This window comes from Anolis sagrei, chromosome 6, assembly GCF_037176765.1.
Source record: "Anolis sagrei isolate rAnoSag1 chromosome 6, rAnoSag1.mat, whole genome shotgun sequence".
Lineage (NCBI taxonomy): Eukaryota > Metazoa > Chordata > Lepidosauria > Squamata > Dactyloidae > Anolis > Anolis sagrei.
In genome coordinates, this window is record NC_090026.1 from 59,914,548 (window position 1) to 59,932,941 (window position 18,394).

At 40.8% G+C, this 18,394-nt stretch overlaps 1 protein-coding gene across 2 annotated transcripts in view; it reads right to left on the minus strand.

The window, feature by feature from the left end:
- SLC9A3 (solute carrier family 9 member A3) overlaps positions 1-18,394 on the minus strand; it is a 96,304-nt gene that overhangs the window by 23,036 nt on the left and 54,874 nt on the right. For both annotated transcript variants that reach the window (XM_067470143.1, XM_060783321.2), the window contains exons 5-9: positions 11,484-11,661; positions 8,909-9,129; positions 4,846-5,048; positions 2,613-2,702; positions 589-659 (exon numbers count right to left, since the gene is read on the minus strand). In XM_067470143.1, coding sequence (XP_067326244.1) covers positions 589-659; positions 2,613-2,702; positions 4,846-5,048; positions 8,909-9,129; positions 11,484-11,661 — 763 coding nt within the window. The remainder of the gene's footprint in view (positions 1-588; positions 660-2,612; positions 2,703-4,845; positions 5,049-8,908; positions 9,130-11,483; positions 11,662-18,394) is intronic.

Consider the following 18,394-nt stretch of genomic DNA (forward strand, 5'->3'; position numbering starts at 1 on the left):
ATCAACATTTAATGTAATGAGTTACTAAAATGTTCTGGGTTTTTTCAGAGTTAGTAGCAACAAATTACTAGTTGGGGCTACAATAAATTGTGAAGAAAACTCTGAAGCTCTGGTCTCAGTAAGTTTAACACTTTGAATATGCTTCTAGTCATTCAAAAGAATGGTAAAGTAGCAGAGGCAACTACCAGGATGGCTGTGGAGATTTACCTGCAGGACTGCAGAAGCGGTCCTGGGAGTTAATTCCCACAAGCCCAGCACCTCAAAAGATCCAGACCTTAACTTAAGGTCTGGATCTTTCCAGATGTTTTATTAATCCAGAAAAAAAACTGGGAAAACCCAGTTTTTTCCATATGAATTCGCTTTTACTGAGGCTTCATTTGGTTAAAAGCAAGACAGGTCCCACGTTCTGGGCCTGTCTGGAAGGGCCCTCAGTATAAAGTGTGGTTATCTTACTAACATAACCAAACTGTTTTTCTGTTTGCTTGGTCATTAGAAGACCATGTGTCTATTTTGCTATTTTAGTCACATTTTCCATTCATTTATAAACTGTTCCCTTTGAGTAAGATAAAACAGTCTGCTTCTACATACTTGTCTCTCAGGTAATTGTGTCCTATTTGGCCAGATATATCTTCAATAGCGGAAAGAATGTGGTCAAAAGCCTGCGAAAACAAAGAACATAGCATTGGTTGGATAATTGGACAGGGTGCTACAGAAAATGTACATGTAAACAGTGGCCAGGTCTAGACAGTGGACACACCCAGTTACAATCATAAGAGTTATTTTTCATATGAGTCAATACATCTGAAAAACCTGGGAACATGATTCTGTACCTGACCTCCAGCAGGAGAATTCCTCATAACACTGTAATGCAACCTTTCTTGTGATACTACCATGTGCGTGATTACTGTGTCAGAAAAAGTGTAACAGACCAGTCCACACTCAGAGACAAGATCTGATAGTTCCATACTTTATCTAGAAGATTCCAGCAATCCCATTGTTAAGGCTTCCTCTTTGTTGTCTGATATTCTATTCAATCTAGTATGCTGCCACCATCTGTGAGGTACTAGGCTATGTTACCACCAACCAACAAGGGCTTTCTATTCAGTTTATTAATGGATTCTCCTATTTCTAATAGATTCACTGCTACCACTCTGTAGTGTTACTTTTGGTGTGTAGCGAGGTTTTTTCCTTTTTCTTTGAAATAGTACACTGAGGCTTGAGCTACTAACACAAGAACAAGTTTATTTCGAATATGGAAGGGTCTTAATGGTTTCAGAGTTCTCTTCTCCTGAGGTATAAAGCTTCACGAGTTACAGTTTCAACAAATCTTAATGTAACTTTAGGATGTCTTTTACTTCACCAACTAGTTATTTAGTTGTTACACTTCTAAGTATGTTTCCTTATTTGACAGATTAACTAAGGTCAGCTAATGCCCTTGTCTCCCTTCAGCTTCCTATTGAAGTAAAGATTCCCAGTGGGATTTCTTCTCCTATTAGCACACAGCTAAACCACCAACCTAATTTAAAAGCTTTCCCTTAGTTTGGTTCACCACACGTTTGAACCACCTTCCCTTTGGCTCGATGACCAAAGGACTGAAGCCTCAAAATGTCTGCTTCTGGTAAGTGCAGTTGGCTCCACCCCTTTCTCCATGGCAACCTAACTCAGAGTGCTGAGCTTGGTCCCATCCCCCTAGTTCTGCCATTTCTAAATGGTTAACCCTTTATGTACATCCATGACTGTCTTTTACCTCCTGAACACATACATATAATAATATCCAACTACCTAAGCATATATACATACATACAATCAATCATATTTAACTGTAGAGACACATATACATAACTATACTTAACTTACAGATAAAAATCAATGCTTGATCACACCCATCTACCCCAGTTATTTACAACATACGTAGAGGAGTAGTGACCTTGGGGAAAAACTGGGCATTTCAAGGAGATACATTGGAAAGCTTTAACTTGCTACTGGATCACACTGGGAGATGGAATCATAGGAAGGTTCATCCCATAATCCTAAAAGGAGGTCTTGTGGTCTTTTGCTTTCTATGAAGGAACATATCTTAATCAACAACTAAGCATTCTGGCTTGATACTTAGGGGTAGTTTGATAGAAATGTGGGTCTGAATGTTGGCCTCGTTGGGAATCCGAAGAACCATTCCCTACACCGCAGTTCCACCTGAGAACACAGTTTCACTACTGCAATAGATTCATCTGATCACATGCCTCATTATCAATATAATGACAGCATTGTTAGAAAATAGCTATTGCTTGAAGGAAAACTATACAAGATTTCAGACTTTTCCCCACTGGCATCCGGTTGGGTTAACCCCCTGTGCCGGCAGGACTGAAGACCGATAGGTTGCAGGTTCGAATCCAGGGAGAGCACGGATGAGCTCCCTCTATCAGCTCCAGCTCCTCATGCAGGGACATGAGAGAAGCCTCCCACAAGTATGATAAAACATTAAAACATCCAGGTGTCCCCTGGGCAACGTCTTTGCAGACGGCCAATTCTCTCACACCTGAAAGCAACTTGCAGTTTCTCAAGTCACTCCTGACATGACAAAAAAAAATCTGGTTGATCATGACCCTGCTTACCCTGCCATGGAGCTTCTCATTCAGTTTGGGTTCTCTGTGCTCACTTCTTTTCACTTTCAGCCATTGGACCAAAGGCTTGATAGTCAAACCCTGTGGGAGGAAACAGGCACATTTATCTCATTTGATTTACAAGAATCTGTATGAAATGTTGCACACGTTACATATAAAGGAAGTCTTGAGATAACCCATCTATGACACCAATTAAAAACCTTAATTTTTGGCAAAAGGCTATGGTTGGGCAAATGATGCAACCTGAAATCTGAAAGTGAAGGGTGATTTAGGGTGCTTCCAGACAGCAGGATACTGCAGGCGAAAATGGGTTAAAGTAACCCATTTTCATCCACATTCCTGCCCACACCACGCACTCCAAACTCTGGATTTCAGATGTTATCCCAACTGTAGTTGTCAACAACCCTACAAACCTCAAATTTAGGCCCTAAAACTTATCTGAAGCTGCTGCCAGGTATGGAACCTGCTTGTAAGTTCTTCTGGTGCACCAAAATGGCTCATGAGGAAGACAGGAAGAGGGGAAATCTTAAATTTTAGGGTCTAAATTTGGAGTTTGGGCAAAGGGAGTGGGTGCTCTTAGTTTTTTGGTCTCACAGAGCCCAAACAACCAAGATGGCTGTGTAGATTGGGCCCAAGGATCTTGTGACGTGGTTCCCTAGCCCAATCCTCACAGGGCCCACACTAGGTAAAGCTCAGGTCTTACCTAAGATCTACCACAAACTGTGTTGAATTGGTTGAGACTATGAAATATTCACTGAAAAACTATAGCAAAAAGTGCTGCAGGATGTTTAATAAACTTTTCCAATGTTTTTATGACAGAAATCATTACGAAACGACATTTACAACCTAGGAACAAAAATAATGTTACATAGTGTAATATTAATAATAAGCATTGTGTATTGTCCATACTTCAAGAAATAAAGCCTGACTGCTCATTGGAGGGAAGAATAATAGAGGCCAAGATGAAGTACTTTGGCCACATCATGAGAAGAAAGGAAAGCTTAGAGAAGAGTATGATGCTGGGGAAAATGGAAGGAAAAAAAGAAGAGGGGTCGACCAAAGGCAAGATGGATGGATGGTATCCTTGAAGTGACTGGATTGTCCTTGAAGGAGCTGGGGGTGGTGACGACCGACAGGGAGCTCTGGTGTGGACTGGTCCATGAAGTCACGAACAGTCGGAAACGACTGAACGAATGAACAACAACATGGTGTATTGTGTTACATCCCTTACTTTATAAAGATTACTAGAAGAAATCTAAATCATTCAGCGGATCAGTATTACTAAACTAAATTCCAGGTTGCTGATCTACAATGAAGTAGTAGAAAGACATAATTTCTCCTCATTTATGAACAGCATTAACAATTTTATTTATATTTGAAAATGTAGTGCTTGCTTTGCTCACATAAGTCTCTCATCATCTATTAATACACTCAGCTCTGACATGGAAACGCGAGTTTTTAGTGCAGAGAAAATTGTGTTTTGTCCCAAGAGATAGCTTTTCAAAACATTAAATAGGATCTCTGTTACTAAAATTATAAAGATAATTATACTCTTAGCTCACTGACATAATGTAAAGCCCACATTGAGCATATGCTTTTGCTACTGCACGGGGCATGGTATAAGGAAGAAGTATTTGCTTGTGAGTGTCTACTGTCTTTCTCTCCCTATCTGCTGTTTTCTAAGTATGGCTATCAGTCTTAAGGAAGGTTTCATTTTGTGAATCCAGCAATCAGTAGGTCAGGGTCATAGCCAAAGGACTGGACAAGAGAAGAGGGAAGCATGGACTATTGCTTCCCAGGGTGCATCTACACTGTAGACCAGTGGTTCTCAACCTGGGGTCCACAGATGTTTTTGGCCTACAACTCCCAGAAATCCCAGCCAATTTACCAGCTGTTAGGATTTTTGGGAGTTGAAGGCCAAAAACATCTGGGGACCCCAGGTTGAGAACCACTGCTGATGCAGGTTGACACCACTTTAACTGCCACGGCTCAATGTTATGGAATCCTGAGATTTATAGTTGATGGCACCAGCACTCTTTGTAGAGTGCAACTGTAAAATTGCAGCTTCCATGATTCTGTACCATTGGGCATGTCAGTTAAAGTGGTGTCAAACTGCATTAATTCTACAATGCGGATGCACATCCAGACTGGATTTAGGAAGTAATGTTAATCCAAAACTTTGGATTTCTCTTCTAATGGGAAAAATTGCTGAAAAATGGTGTACCTGAATTATTACAGTAAAAAACACAACAATGATTGTTGTGCTGACAAATAGGTTTCTGTCCTTGACTTTGTGTCCATCCAAAAGGACCACCAAAGCAAAAGCAACTGCACCACGGAGGCCACCATAGGACATCACCACTTGGTCTATTATCCCCAGCTGGACCATTCGGAAGTGGTTCAAGACCCATGTCTGCAAAATTACACCTGTTAAAACAAATTTTTCAGAGTTACAAAAGTCTTCATGAGCATATTGATTTTTTGCTAGAAAATATAAGAGATACAACTACTGCAGGCTCGTAAAGCAATAGTTACTACCAAACCAGAAATCTTCATTCCTAGAAGTGACATATTTGTATACTCTGGCGAGATTTGGCATGTATCTCAGGCCCCTTTTACACTGCCAAATAAAATCCAGATTATCTTCTTTGAACAGGATTAAATGGCAGTGTAGACTCATATAACCCAGTTCAAAGCAGATAATGTGGATTATTTGCTTTCATAACCTGGATTATAAGGGGCCTGAGTGATTTGCTAAAGAAATCAGAACAATATTTGCTAAGATTCAGCTGTACTCACATATTGTTATTGTCACCTTCTCTTTTGGTGTGGATCTATATTGCCATTTATTTATTTATTTATTTTGTATACTGCTTTTCTCAGCCCTCGGGCGACTCAAAGCGGTTAACAAAAATCAATGCTCAAAACATCATAAAACAGTTAAAAACAATTAAAAAAATAGCATAATAAACAATCAATTAAACATCAATATAACGTCTCATAGTTAAAATCAAGATCCAGTCTCATCATCCATTGTTCCATATTCCTATATTCAATGCACTACCTATTCAAATGCCTGATGGAACAACCAGGTCTTCACTTTCCTCCGAAACGCTAACAGGGAGGGGGCCAATCTAATTTCTGTAGGAAGGGCATTCCACAGCCGAGGGGCCACCACTGAGAAAGCCCTGTCTCTCGTCCCCATCAGACGTACTTATGATGCAGGCGGGGCCAAGAGCAGGGCCTCCTCAGATGATCTTAATGTCCTAACTGGTTCATAGGAGGAGATGCATTCGGACAGGTAAGTTGGGCCAGAACATATCCAGTTTCAGAAACCAGACTACCTGCATTCGACTGGATTATGTGAGTCTAAACTGCTGTATAATCCAGTTCAAAGCATTTTTGCCCCACCTTGAGTACCCTCGGGTGAGAAAGGAGGGGTAAAATGGCAGTGTAGATGCGGCCTTAGTGTCCTTAAGTTGCATGCTGACTAGATGAGTGTTGCAATGAGCAGCACAGACAGAACTCTCTTGCTGGGTCAATACACTTGTCTTAAGCCCTATCTGCACTGCCAGATAAAATTCAGATTATCTGCTTTGAACCAGATTGTAAGGCAGTGTAGACTAAAATAATCCAGTTCAAATCAGATAATGTGGATTATCTGCTTTGATAATCTGGATTATATGGCAGAGTAGAAGGGGTCTCAGATAATGACTGCAACTCAAGATGTATCTTTTAGGATGTTGACAAGTAATCAGTGCCCTGGTAGATCATTTGAAACTGTGATTGAATAGGTTCAGAATTTTGGCTGTAGTATAGAATTGGAAAAATGTGGTAGTAGTGTCTAAAATGTACATTTTCATATAATCTTAAAGAGAATGTCTTTAAAATGATGTTTAGATGACACCGAACACCCTAAAAATATCAAAAAATATATAAAGGGGAAAATAATAAATTATGCAATGTGAAGTTCATTAAGAGTCTTATTTCCAGATGTTGTGGGCCTATAAAAAGGCCAAAAAATTACAAAAACAAATTCATGGGGTAATCCAAGAAATGTTTAAGACAGGCCAGGATTTATATTACTAGGACTATGATAGAATGATGTTACTAAAGATTATCCCACTCAGACCCGTCATAAGTGCCATTGGATCCCTCCACATACGACTTAGCAAAATTTTTGGCTGCACAGTTACAAACCCATATAGGCCTCACTATGCACTACATCAAGGACTCAGCCCACTTCATAGAAAAAATCAGTAACCTCTAGCTAAATACCAAAAACAAACTGATCAGCTTTGATGTAGTGACTCTATTTACCATGGTCCCGGTAGCAAATACCATTGCACTAATCAACCAGAAGTTCCCAGAAGACATCACAGCTCTGATTCACCATTGTGTCACCACCAGCTACTTTCAGTGAGACAATGAACTCTATGAACAGAAAGATGGGAGTAGTTGTGGGGAGCCCTCTCAGCCTGGTCATAGCAAATTTCTACATGGAACACTTTGAAAAACAAGCCCTGGAAACAGCAACAAAAAAGCTCACTATATGGTTCAAATATGTGGATGACACTTTCACCATTTGACACTTTCACCATTCCTGGACCATATTAACAGCATCCACCCAAACAGTCAATTCACCATGGAAAAAGAAAATGAAGAAAGACTGCCTTTTCTAGATGTCCTAGTCATCCGTAAACCAGATCAACAATTGGGTCACACCGTTTACAGAAAACCTACACACACAGATAGATACCTACATTAAAACTCCAACCATCACCCAAGTCAAAAAAGAAGCACCATTAAAGCCTTGTCAGACCGTGCAAAAAGAATCTGTGAACTCCACCTCCTCCAAGATGAACTGAACCACCTAAACTGGGCTTTACAGGCCAATGGATACTCCACCTCAGACATCAGAAGAGCGGCAAGACCAAGAGCAAGCCACAAGAGTAAAGACAAAGATCCACCCAGAGGAAAAGTGTTCTTGCCATACATCAAGGGAACCACCGCATAGGGAAGCTGATGAGGAAACACAACATACAAACTATCTACAGACCCACCAAGAAAATCCAACAAATGCTACGTTCGGCAAAGGACAAGAGGGAACCTCTCACCTCTGCAGGAGTCTACCGTATACCATGCAGCTGTGGACAAATCTACATATGGACTACCAAACGCAGCATTGCCCAAACACGAATCAAGGAACATGGAAGACACTGCAGACTACTTCAACCAGAGAAGACAGCCATAGCAGAGCACCTGATGAACCAACCTGGACACAGCATATTATTTGAGAATACAGAAAGGCTGGGCCACTCTAACAACCACCATGTCAGACTACACAGAGAAGCCATTGAAATCCATACACATGTGGACAATTTCAACAGAAAGGAGGAAACCATGAAAATTACCAAACTCTGGCTACCAGTGTTAAAAAATCAAAACAACACCCAAACACAGGAAATGATCAGGGACAGCCAATCACCTCTCAACAAAGGATTCCCTCAGGCACTAACAAGCCACACCAAAAAACTGCCAGGTCATCAAATGCTAATCAAGGTTGCCAGTTGAAACATTCACACCTAGCTCCAACAGACAAGAGTTTTTTGTCACACCCTGGACATTCCACATATATATAAACCCAGTTTTCCTAGTTCCAACAGACCTCACAACCACTGAGGATGCTTGCCATAGAAACGTCAGGAGATAATGCCTCTAGAACAGGGGTCTTCAAACTAAGGTCCGGGGGCCGGATACGGCCCTCCAAGGTCATTTACCCATCCCTCACTCAGGGTCAACCTAAGTCTGAAACGACTTGAAAGCACACAACAACCATTAACAATCCTATCTCATCAACCAAAGGCACTTCCCATTGAAAGACTAATAAGTGTATATTTGTTAAAATTGCTCTTCATTTTAATTATTCTATTGTTTTTAAGTGTTTTTTGCACTACAAATAATATATGTGCAGTGTTCACAGGAATATATTCATTTTTTTTCAAATTATAATCTGGCCCCCCAAAAGTTTGAGGGACTGTGACCTGGCCCTCGGTTTAAAAAGTTTGAGGACCCCTGCTCTAGAACATGGCCATATAGCCCAAAAAAACCTACAACAATTTATTATCAGCTTTGACCTCTGTTCTTCTCAGCAAAAAGGAGGAATAAAGACTGTGCTTGATCTAGGACAAGCTTTTGAAATATCCATGAGGAAGCTGCTCGGTTTTGTTTGGCAGTGGAGGAATATTAATGAGATTTGGTGGTTGGGGGTGGGAAGAATTTCTTACCGATGGCTCTGTAGACAAAAATGAAGACTAATGTCAAAAGTATAAAAGCTGTGTTCCAAGTCCAGATAGAAGGATCAACAGCAGAAATTCCAAGGAACATGAAAATAATGGTCTCTGCACCACTAGCCAGCATCTTCATAGTGTACCTCACAGTGGTAGCAGACTGTTCTGAAATATTTGCCTTGACATATTTCTGACAGCAGATCCCACAGAAGGTTATCCTGCAAGAAAGGGAAACACAGAATTATAGTTGGAAGAAACCCTGTGGGCCATCCAGCCCAACTCTTTGTCAAGAAGCAGGAAAATCACATTCAAAGCACCCCCGACAGATGGCCATCCAGCCTCTGTTGAGCCTCCACCACACCAGGGCAGAGTTCTACTGCTGAACAGCTCTCACAGTTAGGAAGTTCTTCCTCATAGAATCATAGAATCAAAGAGTTGGAAGAGACCTCATGGGCCATCCAGTCCAACCCCTTGCCAAGAAGCAGGAATATTGCATTCAAATCACCCCTGACAGATGGCCATCCAGCCTCTATTTAAAAGCTTCCAAAGAAGGAGCCTCCACCACACTCCGGGGCAGAGAGTTCCACTGCTGAACGGCTCTCACAATCAGGAAGTTCTTCCTCATGTTCAAGTGGAATCTCCTTTGCTTTAGTTTGAAGCCATTGTTCCGTTTTCTAGTCTCCAGGGCAGAAAAAACAAACTTACTCCCTCCTCTTTATGACTTCCCCTCACATATTTATATATGGCCATCATGTCTCCTCTCAGCCGTCTCTTCTGAAGACTAAACATGCCCAGCTCTTTAAGCCACTCTTCATAGGACATGGTCTCCAGACCCTTGATCATTTTAGACACCCTCCCATGGACACATTAAAGCTTGTCAGCATCTCCCTTCAATTGCAATGTCCAGAATTGGACACAGTATTCCAGGTGTGGTCTGACCAAGGTAGAACAGAGGGGTAGCATGATCTAGACACTAGACTTGATGCAGGCCAAAATCCCATTGGCTTTTTGACTTCTAATAAGTTTGACTTAAATGCAATGTGTTTTCTTTATTATAGTTTTAATTATAATCTTATTTTAATTACATTATCCTGCTTAGATACATCCTACCTCTGTGCATGCCCAGTGCTTATTTTTAAAATTTTAATTTATTACATCTGGCCCAGCCATAAGGTTTTAAATTTTGTATGTTATTGCTTATATGTGAGTTATATTAATTGTATTGTTTTATTTGCTTACTGCTTTGTTGTTTTACTGATGTGTTGTTGGGCTTGGCCTCATGTAAGTCGCCCCAAGTCCCCTAGGAGAGATGGTGGCGGGGTATAAATAAAGTTTTATTATCATGATTACTATTATTATTTGAACTATAGCAAAATGTGATGATTGGTGTTCCGCAAAAAAAAAAATTTTTTTTGCTGTTTAATACACTTTTTCCCATGTTTTTATGCTAGAAGCATTTAGGAAATGACATTTATAACTAAAGAACCAAAATTGTGTTACACAGTGTTATATGGCAGTCATATAATCCAGTTCAAAGAAAATAATGTGGATTATATGGTAGTGTAGATCCAAACTGACTTACTGACCTGTCACAGGCCAGATCCTCTGATTGGGTCATTCGAGCCAACGTTTTGAAGGCCACAGCTTTTCTCTGTGTCTTTCTTAAAGCAATGGTACTAATGAATACCTGGCACTATGAACTATATTTCAAAGGAAGAAACTTACAAACCACCTCGGAGATTTTCTTACTTAAGAAAGCCCTATAAAAAATCCATGGTATCAACCATTTTGAAGGCACATACGAAGACAGACATACCATCCCATATTACGTGCAGGAAACCACACTGTATCAAACAATACATAAAAGTATGGTTGTATTTGACAACTCAACAAAGAGATTTGGGATTATACATATATCCCAGGAATATGACATGCAAATAATTACTTTCTGCTTTACATAAGACCAATTTTCATACTGTGTCTGGCTAATTCCTAAATATGGTCAACAGTCTTAGAATCATAGAATCAAAGAGTTGGAAGAGACCTCATGGGCCATCCAGTCCAACCCCCTGCCAAGAAGCAGGAATATTGCATTCAAATCACCCCTGACAGATGGCCATCCAGCCTCTGTTTAAAAGCTTCCAAAGAAGGAGCCTCCACCACACTCCGGGGCAGAGAGTTCCACTGCTGAACAGCTCTCACAGTCAGGAAGTTCTTCCTTATGTTCAGATGGAATCTCCTTTCTTGTAGTTTGAAGCCATTGTTTCGCGTCCTAGTCTCCAGGGAAGCAGAAAACAAGCTTGCTCCTCCCTGTGGCTTTCTCTCACATGAAATCTTCAGAAGTAGGCAGTGGTCAGCTCATTCTAGGGAGCTCATGTCCCATGTCTTGCAGGTCTTTAGCTCGCAGCAGGTCTCAGAGTTCGGGAACTTCCTACTCAAAATTCTCACAAATTGTTCAACATTTGTTTGTTTATTAACACAGATAGCCCATTATTTCAGTACAGTTTGATGTTACAATGGTTTTTAAATTTCTCTAGTAACACTAGAAATGAATTCATTAACTGAAACTTACGCAAGGATGGCAGAAAGCGAGAGCATTTCAGCAGTCAGATAAGACAAGTAGGAGACGACGAATACAAATCCAGGCTCTATGATTCTGACGTGTTTTGTAAAACGGGTGATGAATGAGAGCAGTAATGCGAAGATAACACCAATGAGAGTACCGCCAATGCTCACCACGAAGAAAGATACTGTAACAAAAATAACATACAAATTGTACTGCATTTTAATAGCAATGCATACCTGCATCTCATCACTTTAAATCTTTGCTTTCTGATGACTAATAATGTCAGAAAGATAGTGTTACTTTTTTCCACACAAGAGTATAACCAACGTTCTAAATTATTTATCTACTAGCTGTACCCACCACGCGTTGCTGTGGCCAACCTATCCTTCCTCTTTCTCTCCTTCCTTCCCTCACTCTTTTTCTTTCCCTTCTTCTTTCTTCCTTCTCTACCTGTTTCTTTTCTCGCTTCCTTTGCTCTTTGGTTCCATCCTTCCTTGTCTCCTTCCTTCCTTCCCTTTCCTTCCCTTCCTCTCTCTTTTGTTCCATCTCTCCTTCTTTGTCTCTTTAACTTTTTATTTCCGCCTCTTCTTCCTTCCTTCTCTACCTTTCTTTCTTTCTTTCTTTCTTTCTTTCTTTCTTTCTTTCTTTCCTTCTCCTTTCCTCCTTCTTTCTCTCCTTCTCTCCTTTCTTCCTTCTCTACCCTTCTGTCTTTCCTTCCTTCTCTCCTTCCCTCTTTCTTCCCGCTTCCTTCCCCCTTTCTGTGTATGTTTTGTGTGTATATATGCATATATGTGTGCATATATGTGTGTTTGTGTATATATATTTGGTTTTGTGCATGCGTTGTAATGTGTTTGGGTTTTTTTTTTTGCTTCTTAGTTTTTTTATGAGTTATCAGTTTTTTTATGAGTGATGGTCACTCGTTGGCCTGATAAGTGTCTTGTGTCCAAATTTGGTGTCAATTCGTCCAGTGGTTTTTGAGTTATATTAATCCCACAAACAAATATTATATATTTATTTATATAGATTTTGGTGATTTAATGTCCTGATGAAACCTACATGATGTAGTGGTTAGAGCATCAGGCTCTACCAGGGTTCAAATTCCTGGTCAGACTTAAATACCCATTGGGCCACCTCACACTCTCTCAGCCTCAGAGGAAGGTAATGGCAAATCCCCTCTGGACAAACCTTGTTAAGAGAACCCCATGATAGATTCATCTTAGAGTTGCCATAGATTGGAAATGTCTTGAAGGCACAGAATAACAACAAATATCCTGATGATGAGATAATTCCATATTCCACATGTATGTGCGCGTTTGTGTGTGCACATGCACACCCTCCATGAGTTCCCTCAAGGTTGCTTCCAAGTATGTGCATAGGATGATGATGATGATGATTATTAATAATAATAATTAATAATAATAATAAAGGATAAAGCCTTTATTATTCTTGGGAGAGCTCAATGACAATAACTGTCCTGATATTTCTTAGAGCTTGATCATTTAGTGCACTTCATATTTCTGCTTTCTGAGAAGGCTCAACTACTTTGGAGTCTTGGCCCGATGCTGCCAGCTCATTCTAGAGCAGTCATGTCCCATGCCCAGACTTTGTGTGCGCGCTCATGTTTTAGAGTCCATGGTCAAAACTAAGTGTAAGCCGCTTGAGTCTCCTGTATAGTGAAGACAGAAGTGTGACCCACTTAAGTCTGATATACAGCGAATGAGGAGCCTGTGGCTAATGATAAGAACCCATGGTAGATCGGTATCCTCACAAACATCTTCCCCTACATAGTCAAGCACTTCCCATTCTGCATCTATCCAAGGACACATAAAGTAAAACAGGCAAAGAACCTAGAGGAGAACACTGACATTAAGGAAAGTAAGTTAACCATTTCAGAAGTCACACACCTCATGATGGAGATCTAGAGATTAAGGGGGGGGGGGGGGGGGAACCAAGGGGCAGCCCTAGATCAGAAAAGGCAGAAAATCCCACATTATGTGAGTATCAGATAACTCTGGGCCTGTCCAGACAGGACCATTATTGCAGGAACTCCCGCAATAAATGAGAGACTGTCTAGACAACGGTCTGGGAAGTCCCGAATTAATTCACTACAAACCAGGAAAATAGCGAATTAATTTGATAGTGGATTTATTCAGCGCCTTCTTGGAAGATCTATTTCTGGGTCTGGACTGCAGAATACTGCAGTCCAAGCATAAATAAGCCTAGTAAACTGTAACCCACCCCTCCCCCAGGTCCCCAGACTCCTTAGAAAACTAAAAACGTATATGCCCTCCATTGCTCCCCCCTCCCCCGCTCTCCTGCCGTGTCATTTCTACATGCCAAGAGAGCTGGCCGAGGCTTCTAATGGAGGACATGTAAGTTTTTATTAGTTTTCTAAGAGGTCTGTGGGCTTGGGGGTAAGGCTAGTCCTGAGAGAACGTCTAGACACCCACCCCAGAAAGTGCATGTTTTCTGTGGACAGGCCCCCAGAAACATCCGTGTTTTTTTAACCTGGATGCTTCTGAGATAAAGGCCTGTCTGGATCCGGCCTCTGTTCAAAGCAAATATTGTGGGATTTCTGCCTTGATATTCTGAGATATAGGGTTGTGTGGAAGGGGCCCAAGGGACTTTATAACCAGACATCCAGTTATATGATATCCCAGGACTGGCTGGAACAAGAAAACATACTTACCAATGAGCAAGCTGGATTTAGGGAAGGCCAATACACCCTAGACCAATGTCTAGTACTACAATATCATATAGAAAAAATACTCCTCCCATAACACATCTTCCTTCAATGTCACCTTCATTATAACTGGGAAATGTTCAAAGCTACAGTCCAACACTATCTAGAGGGCAATATGATTTTCACCCTTTTATAGTGTCAATTAAAAGCAATCTCAGGCTGGATCCACACTGCCACAGAATCCAGTTTCTGAATCCAGATTATCTGCTTTGAACTGGATTGTGTTTACACTGCTATATAATCCAGTTCAAAGCAGATAACCTGGATTCAGAAACCCTATTATAAGGCAGCATAGATGGGGTCTCAATCTTCTCAGGTGGCAGAACACGTGTACCTCTGCAGAGCATCAGAAAGAGAAAAATTCAAAATGTACACATGTAACACTGGCTTTGGCAGTAACCTTACTGCCTTTTGCACATTGGCAATAGTGAGCAAACATTTTCCCTTATCTGTCTTTATGGCTCTCTTCGAAAGGATATAAACATAAAAAGATTGTTACATTTCCAACAAACGGCACAAAATGTACAACACTGGAGTTATTCATAGCACACACAGGTGAAATGGCTTTCTAAATTCAGTAAGATTTGACTGAAATGGGGATTACTTCTTTAAGTGCTCCAAAATTGGCCATAGACAGTGCCCCCCTTCTTTTATCTCCATTGGTCAGCTGGCCCACATTCCTCCCCATCTGCTGGCAGGCAGGATTTCAGATTTGGGCCCCTTCCACATAGCCCTGTATCCCAGAATATCAAGGCAGAAAATCCCACAATATCTGCTTTGAACTGGGTTATCTGAGTCCACACTCAGATATTGCGGGATTTTCTGCCTTGATATTCTGGGATATAGAGCTGTGTGGAAGGGCCCCTGTTTAATAATATCAATGATAACAAAGGGATAAACAAACAGAACAATGGAGGGACAAAGAAGAGGACCATAGCTTAGAAATGTAAATATTTACGGTGAGGCAGATAATAAGGACATAAAAACAGTGCTCTTGCTGGATATTGTAATAAATGTTTACATCATTTATTATGCTGGAACACCCCAGCAAGCGAGAGTCCAAAAGTGGCAGGCTCAAACCCAGAACCTCAATCAATGGCTGATATCAAATGAAAGACTCTCCCCTGGGCACACAGAAGACTGGGCGACTTGGAAGGCGCTGAACAGACTGCGCTCTGGCACCACGAGATGCAGAGCCAACCTTAAGAAATGGAGCTACAAAGTGGAATCCATGACATGCGAGTGTGGAGAAGAGCAAACCACTGACCACCTGCTGCAATGCAACCTGAGCCCTGCCACATGCACAATGGAGGAACTCCTTGCGGCAACACCAGAAGCACTCCAACTGGTCAAAGGAGATTTAATCAACTACCAAGCTTGCAAACTCTGTGTTTTGTCTGTCTGTTTGGTTGTTTTGTTAAAAATGTAATACAACTGTCTGGTTGCTCCTGACATGATAAATAAAATCATTAAAATTTTACTTCTTGCAGCAGTTGCGATTTGGAAGTAAGGGGCTGCTACGTAGTACTATTTCAGCTAGTCCCTACTCAAGAGAATTGATACCTTTGCTTTACTCTGAGGGTAAGAGAAGAGTGTGACTTGCCTAAGATCACCCAGTGGCTTTCCATGGTCAAGGGGAGATTTGGACCCTGGTCTCTAGACTCATAATCCAATGCACAAACCAGTAAGCTGTCGACTTGTATATTTAAAATAAGCAATAACATTCCCTCCATTACGTCCCCATTCCTGCCCAAATATAATGAATTTCACAAGTAGTTTGGGATTACTTCAACCGTCCCTCTCCCCGGTGATGCCAATGATAAATTGGTTCTACTGGTTCCTTAAGGTACAACAAATCAAATTACTTTTCACAAGGAACATTTTAAGCTCAGAGAGGGACAGAGCTGCATCAAGTCTCAGTGTTACAGAGCATTTAAAGAGGAAAACACAATTTTTGTACAATAAAGTTGTCAATTATAAAAATGTGTCACCGGTGGCATTAGGGTTCATTTACTGCTATATGAATGCCATCAATTGAACAGCAGCCATAGTATCCATTCTGGAAGGAGTGAATTTAGACTTTGGATAATGCTACTCACTGGTGGAGAGCAATGTCCAATCTCGATAAAATAGTGAAGAGTAGAGACATTCACACTGGCAATAAAGATCCGAATAGTCAAAGCAATGGTATTCCCCATAGTCACCTACGGATGTGACAGTTGGACCTTAGGGAAGGCTGAGTGAAGGAAGATAGATGCTTTTGAACTGTGGAGTTGGAGGAAAGTTCTGAGAGTGCCTTGGACCACCAGAAGATCCAACCAGTCCATACTTCAGGAAATAAAGCCTGACTGCTCATTGGAGGGAAGGATAGTAGAGGCAAAGATGAAGTACTTTGGCCACCTCATGAGAAGAAAGGAAAGCTTAGAGAAGACAATGATGCTGGGGAAAATGGAAGGAAAAAGGAAGAGTGGCCAACCAAGGGCAAGATGGATGGATGGCATCCTTGAAGTGACTGGCTTGACTCTGAAGGAGCTGGGGGAGGTGACGGCCGACAGGGTGCTCTGGCATAGGATGGTCCATGAGGTCACAAAGAGTCGGAAGTGACTGAACGAATGAACAACAACAACTCACTGGACATCAGTCTCTTATATATGGAGACAATAGATTGAAGGTACCACAACACCAGCCAAAACTGTAATTCTTTGCAGCAAAAAGAGAACATCCAGGCATTAGCATACATAACTCCATAGGTCATTCCAGATCTAATCTAAGAATCCCATTACAAATGAAATTAAACAAGCAACATACAGCATGCAGGTTTAATTTTAAAATTCTGAAATGCTGTGTAGCTTCTAAATATTGAGCAGCTGCCAGTGTATACTTGCTTTTCTATGATGTGCACTGAAATTTAAAAGTCATACAAAAATAGTAAGATGCACTTAGGATATTTCCCTCTATTATAATACACCAGACGTGTCAGCAGTTATAATCTGGGGCACAAGAAAGCTTTTAGCAGAAGACTGTTAGAAAATTAAGGCAGTTACTATAAAAAGAATGGAAGGAAGAGAGAGGAAAATGGAGTGCACAGAAAGGCAATCTAGAAAATCTGAAGAAAACTATTCAAATTAAAAATGGTTCAACAACTGAATTTAATATTTGTTTCTAAAATCTGTCAGAAAATACACCAGACGTGTCAGCAGTTACAATCTGGGGCACAAGAAAAGCTTTTATCAGAAGACTATTAACAAATTAAGGCAGTTGCTATAAAAAGAATGGAAGGAAGAGAGAGGAAAAATGGAGTGCACAGAAAGGCAATCTAGAAAATCTGTATAAGAAAAAAACTATTCAAATTAAAAATGGTTCAACAACTGAATTTAATATTTGTTTCTACAATCTGTCAGAAAATCAATGTTATAAAACAAAAATACTGTAGATGGAAAACTAGGAAATAAAGACAATGCAACAAAAAAAAACTTCTTGGGAGGAAAGGGGCTGCAAGCAGAAAAAGTGTGGAATCCTGTTCTAGATCAAGGCTTTTTAAACTTTTCCACTTTAGACCTCTATCAGCCTGAGAAATTTTTACATGACCCTAGTATATAAAACAGCTATAAAAATCAAACATTTACTGATAACAAATCAGCATTTGCAAGGTATACTGCTTTTGTTGTAGTACAAAACACACTGCTTTTGTTGTAGTACAGCCTGTAAGTAACGTTGCAAGCAGTAGTATGGGTGCCAGAAGCGGGAAAAGGGTTACTTGTGAGCAGGAGTCTGATGAGGAACAACAGAGGAAAAGGATCTACAGATGAGGACTCATTTGAGGGGTTCTCTGAGGATAAAGGGTCCATGAGTGAAGGAGAGGAGGGAGATACAATGGATGGGAATAGGGGAACAAAGAGGGTTACTTGGGAGTAGGAATCAGATAAGGAGCGACAAAGAAAGAGGATTTGGGATATACTTACAGCACCTACAGAAGAGGAATCATTTGAGGGTTTCTCTGGGGATGATGGGTCACAGAGTGAGGAAAATGGGGATGACACTGTGGATTGGACTAAGGTAAAGGAAGTGCAAGCTGTTTGTGCAGAGCCAACATCTAGTGATACCTCTGGGATGCTCTGGAAGGGAAGACTGACAATCGGGGAATCCAACTCAGTCTTGGGGGGATCTAAGTCTT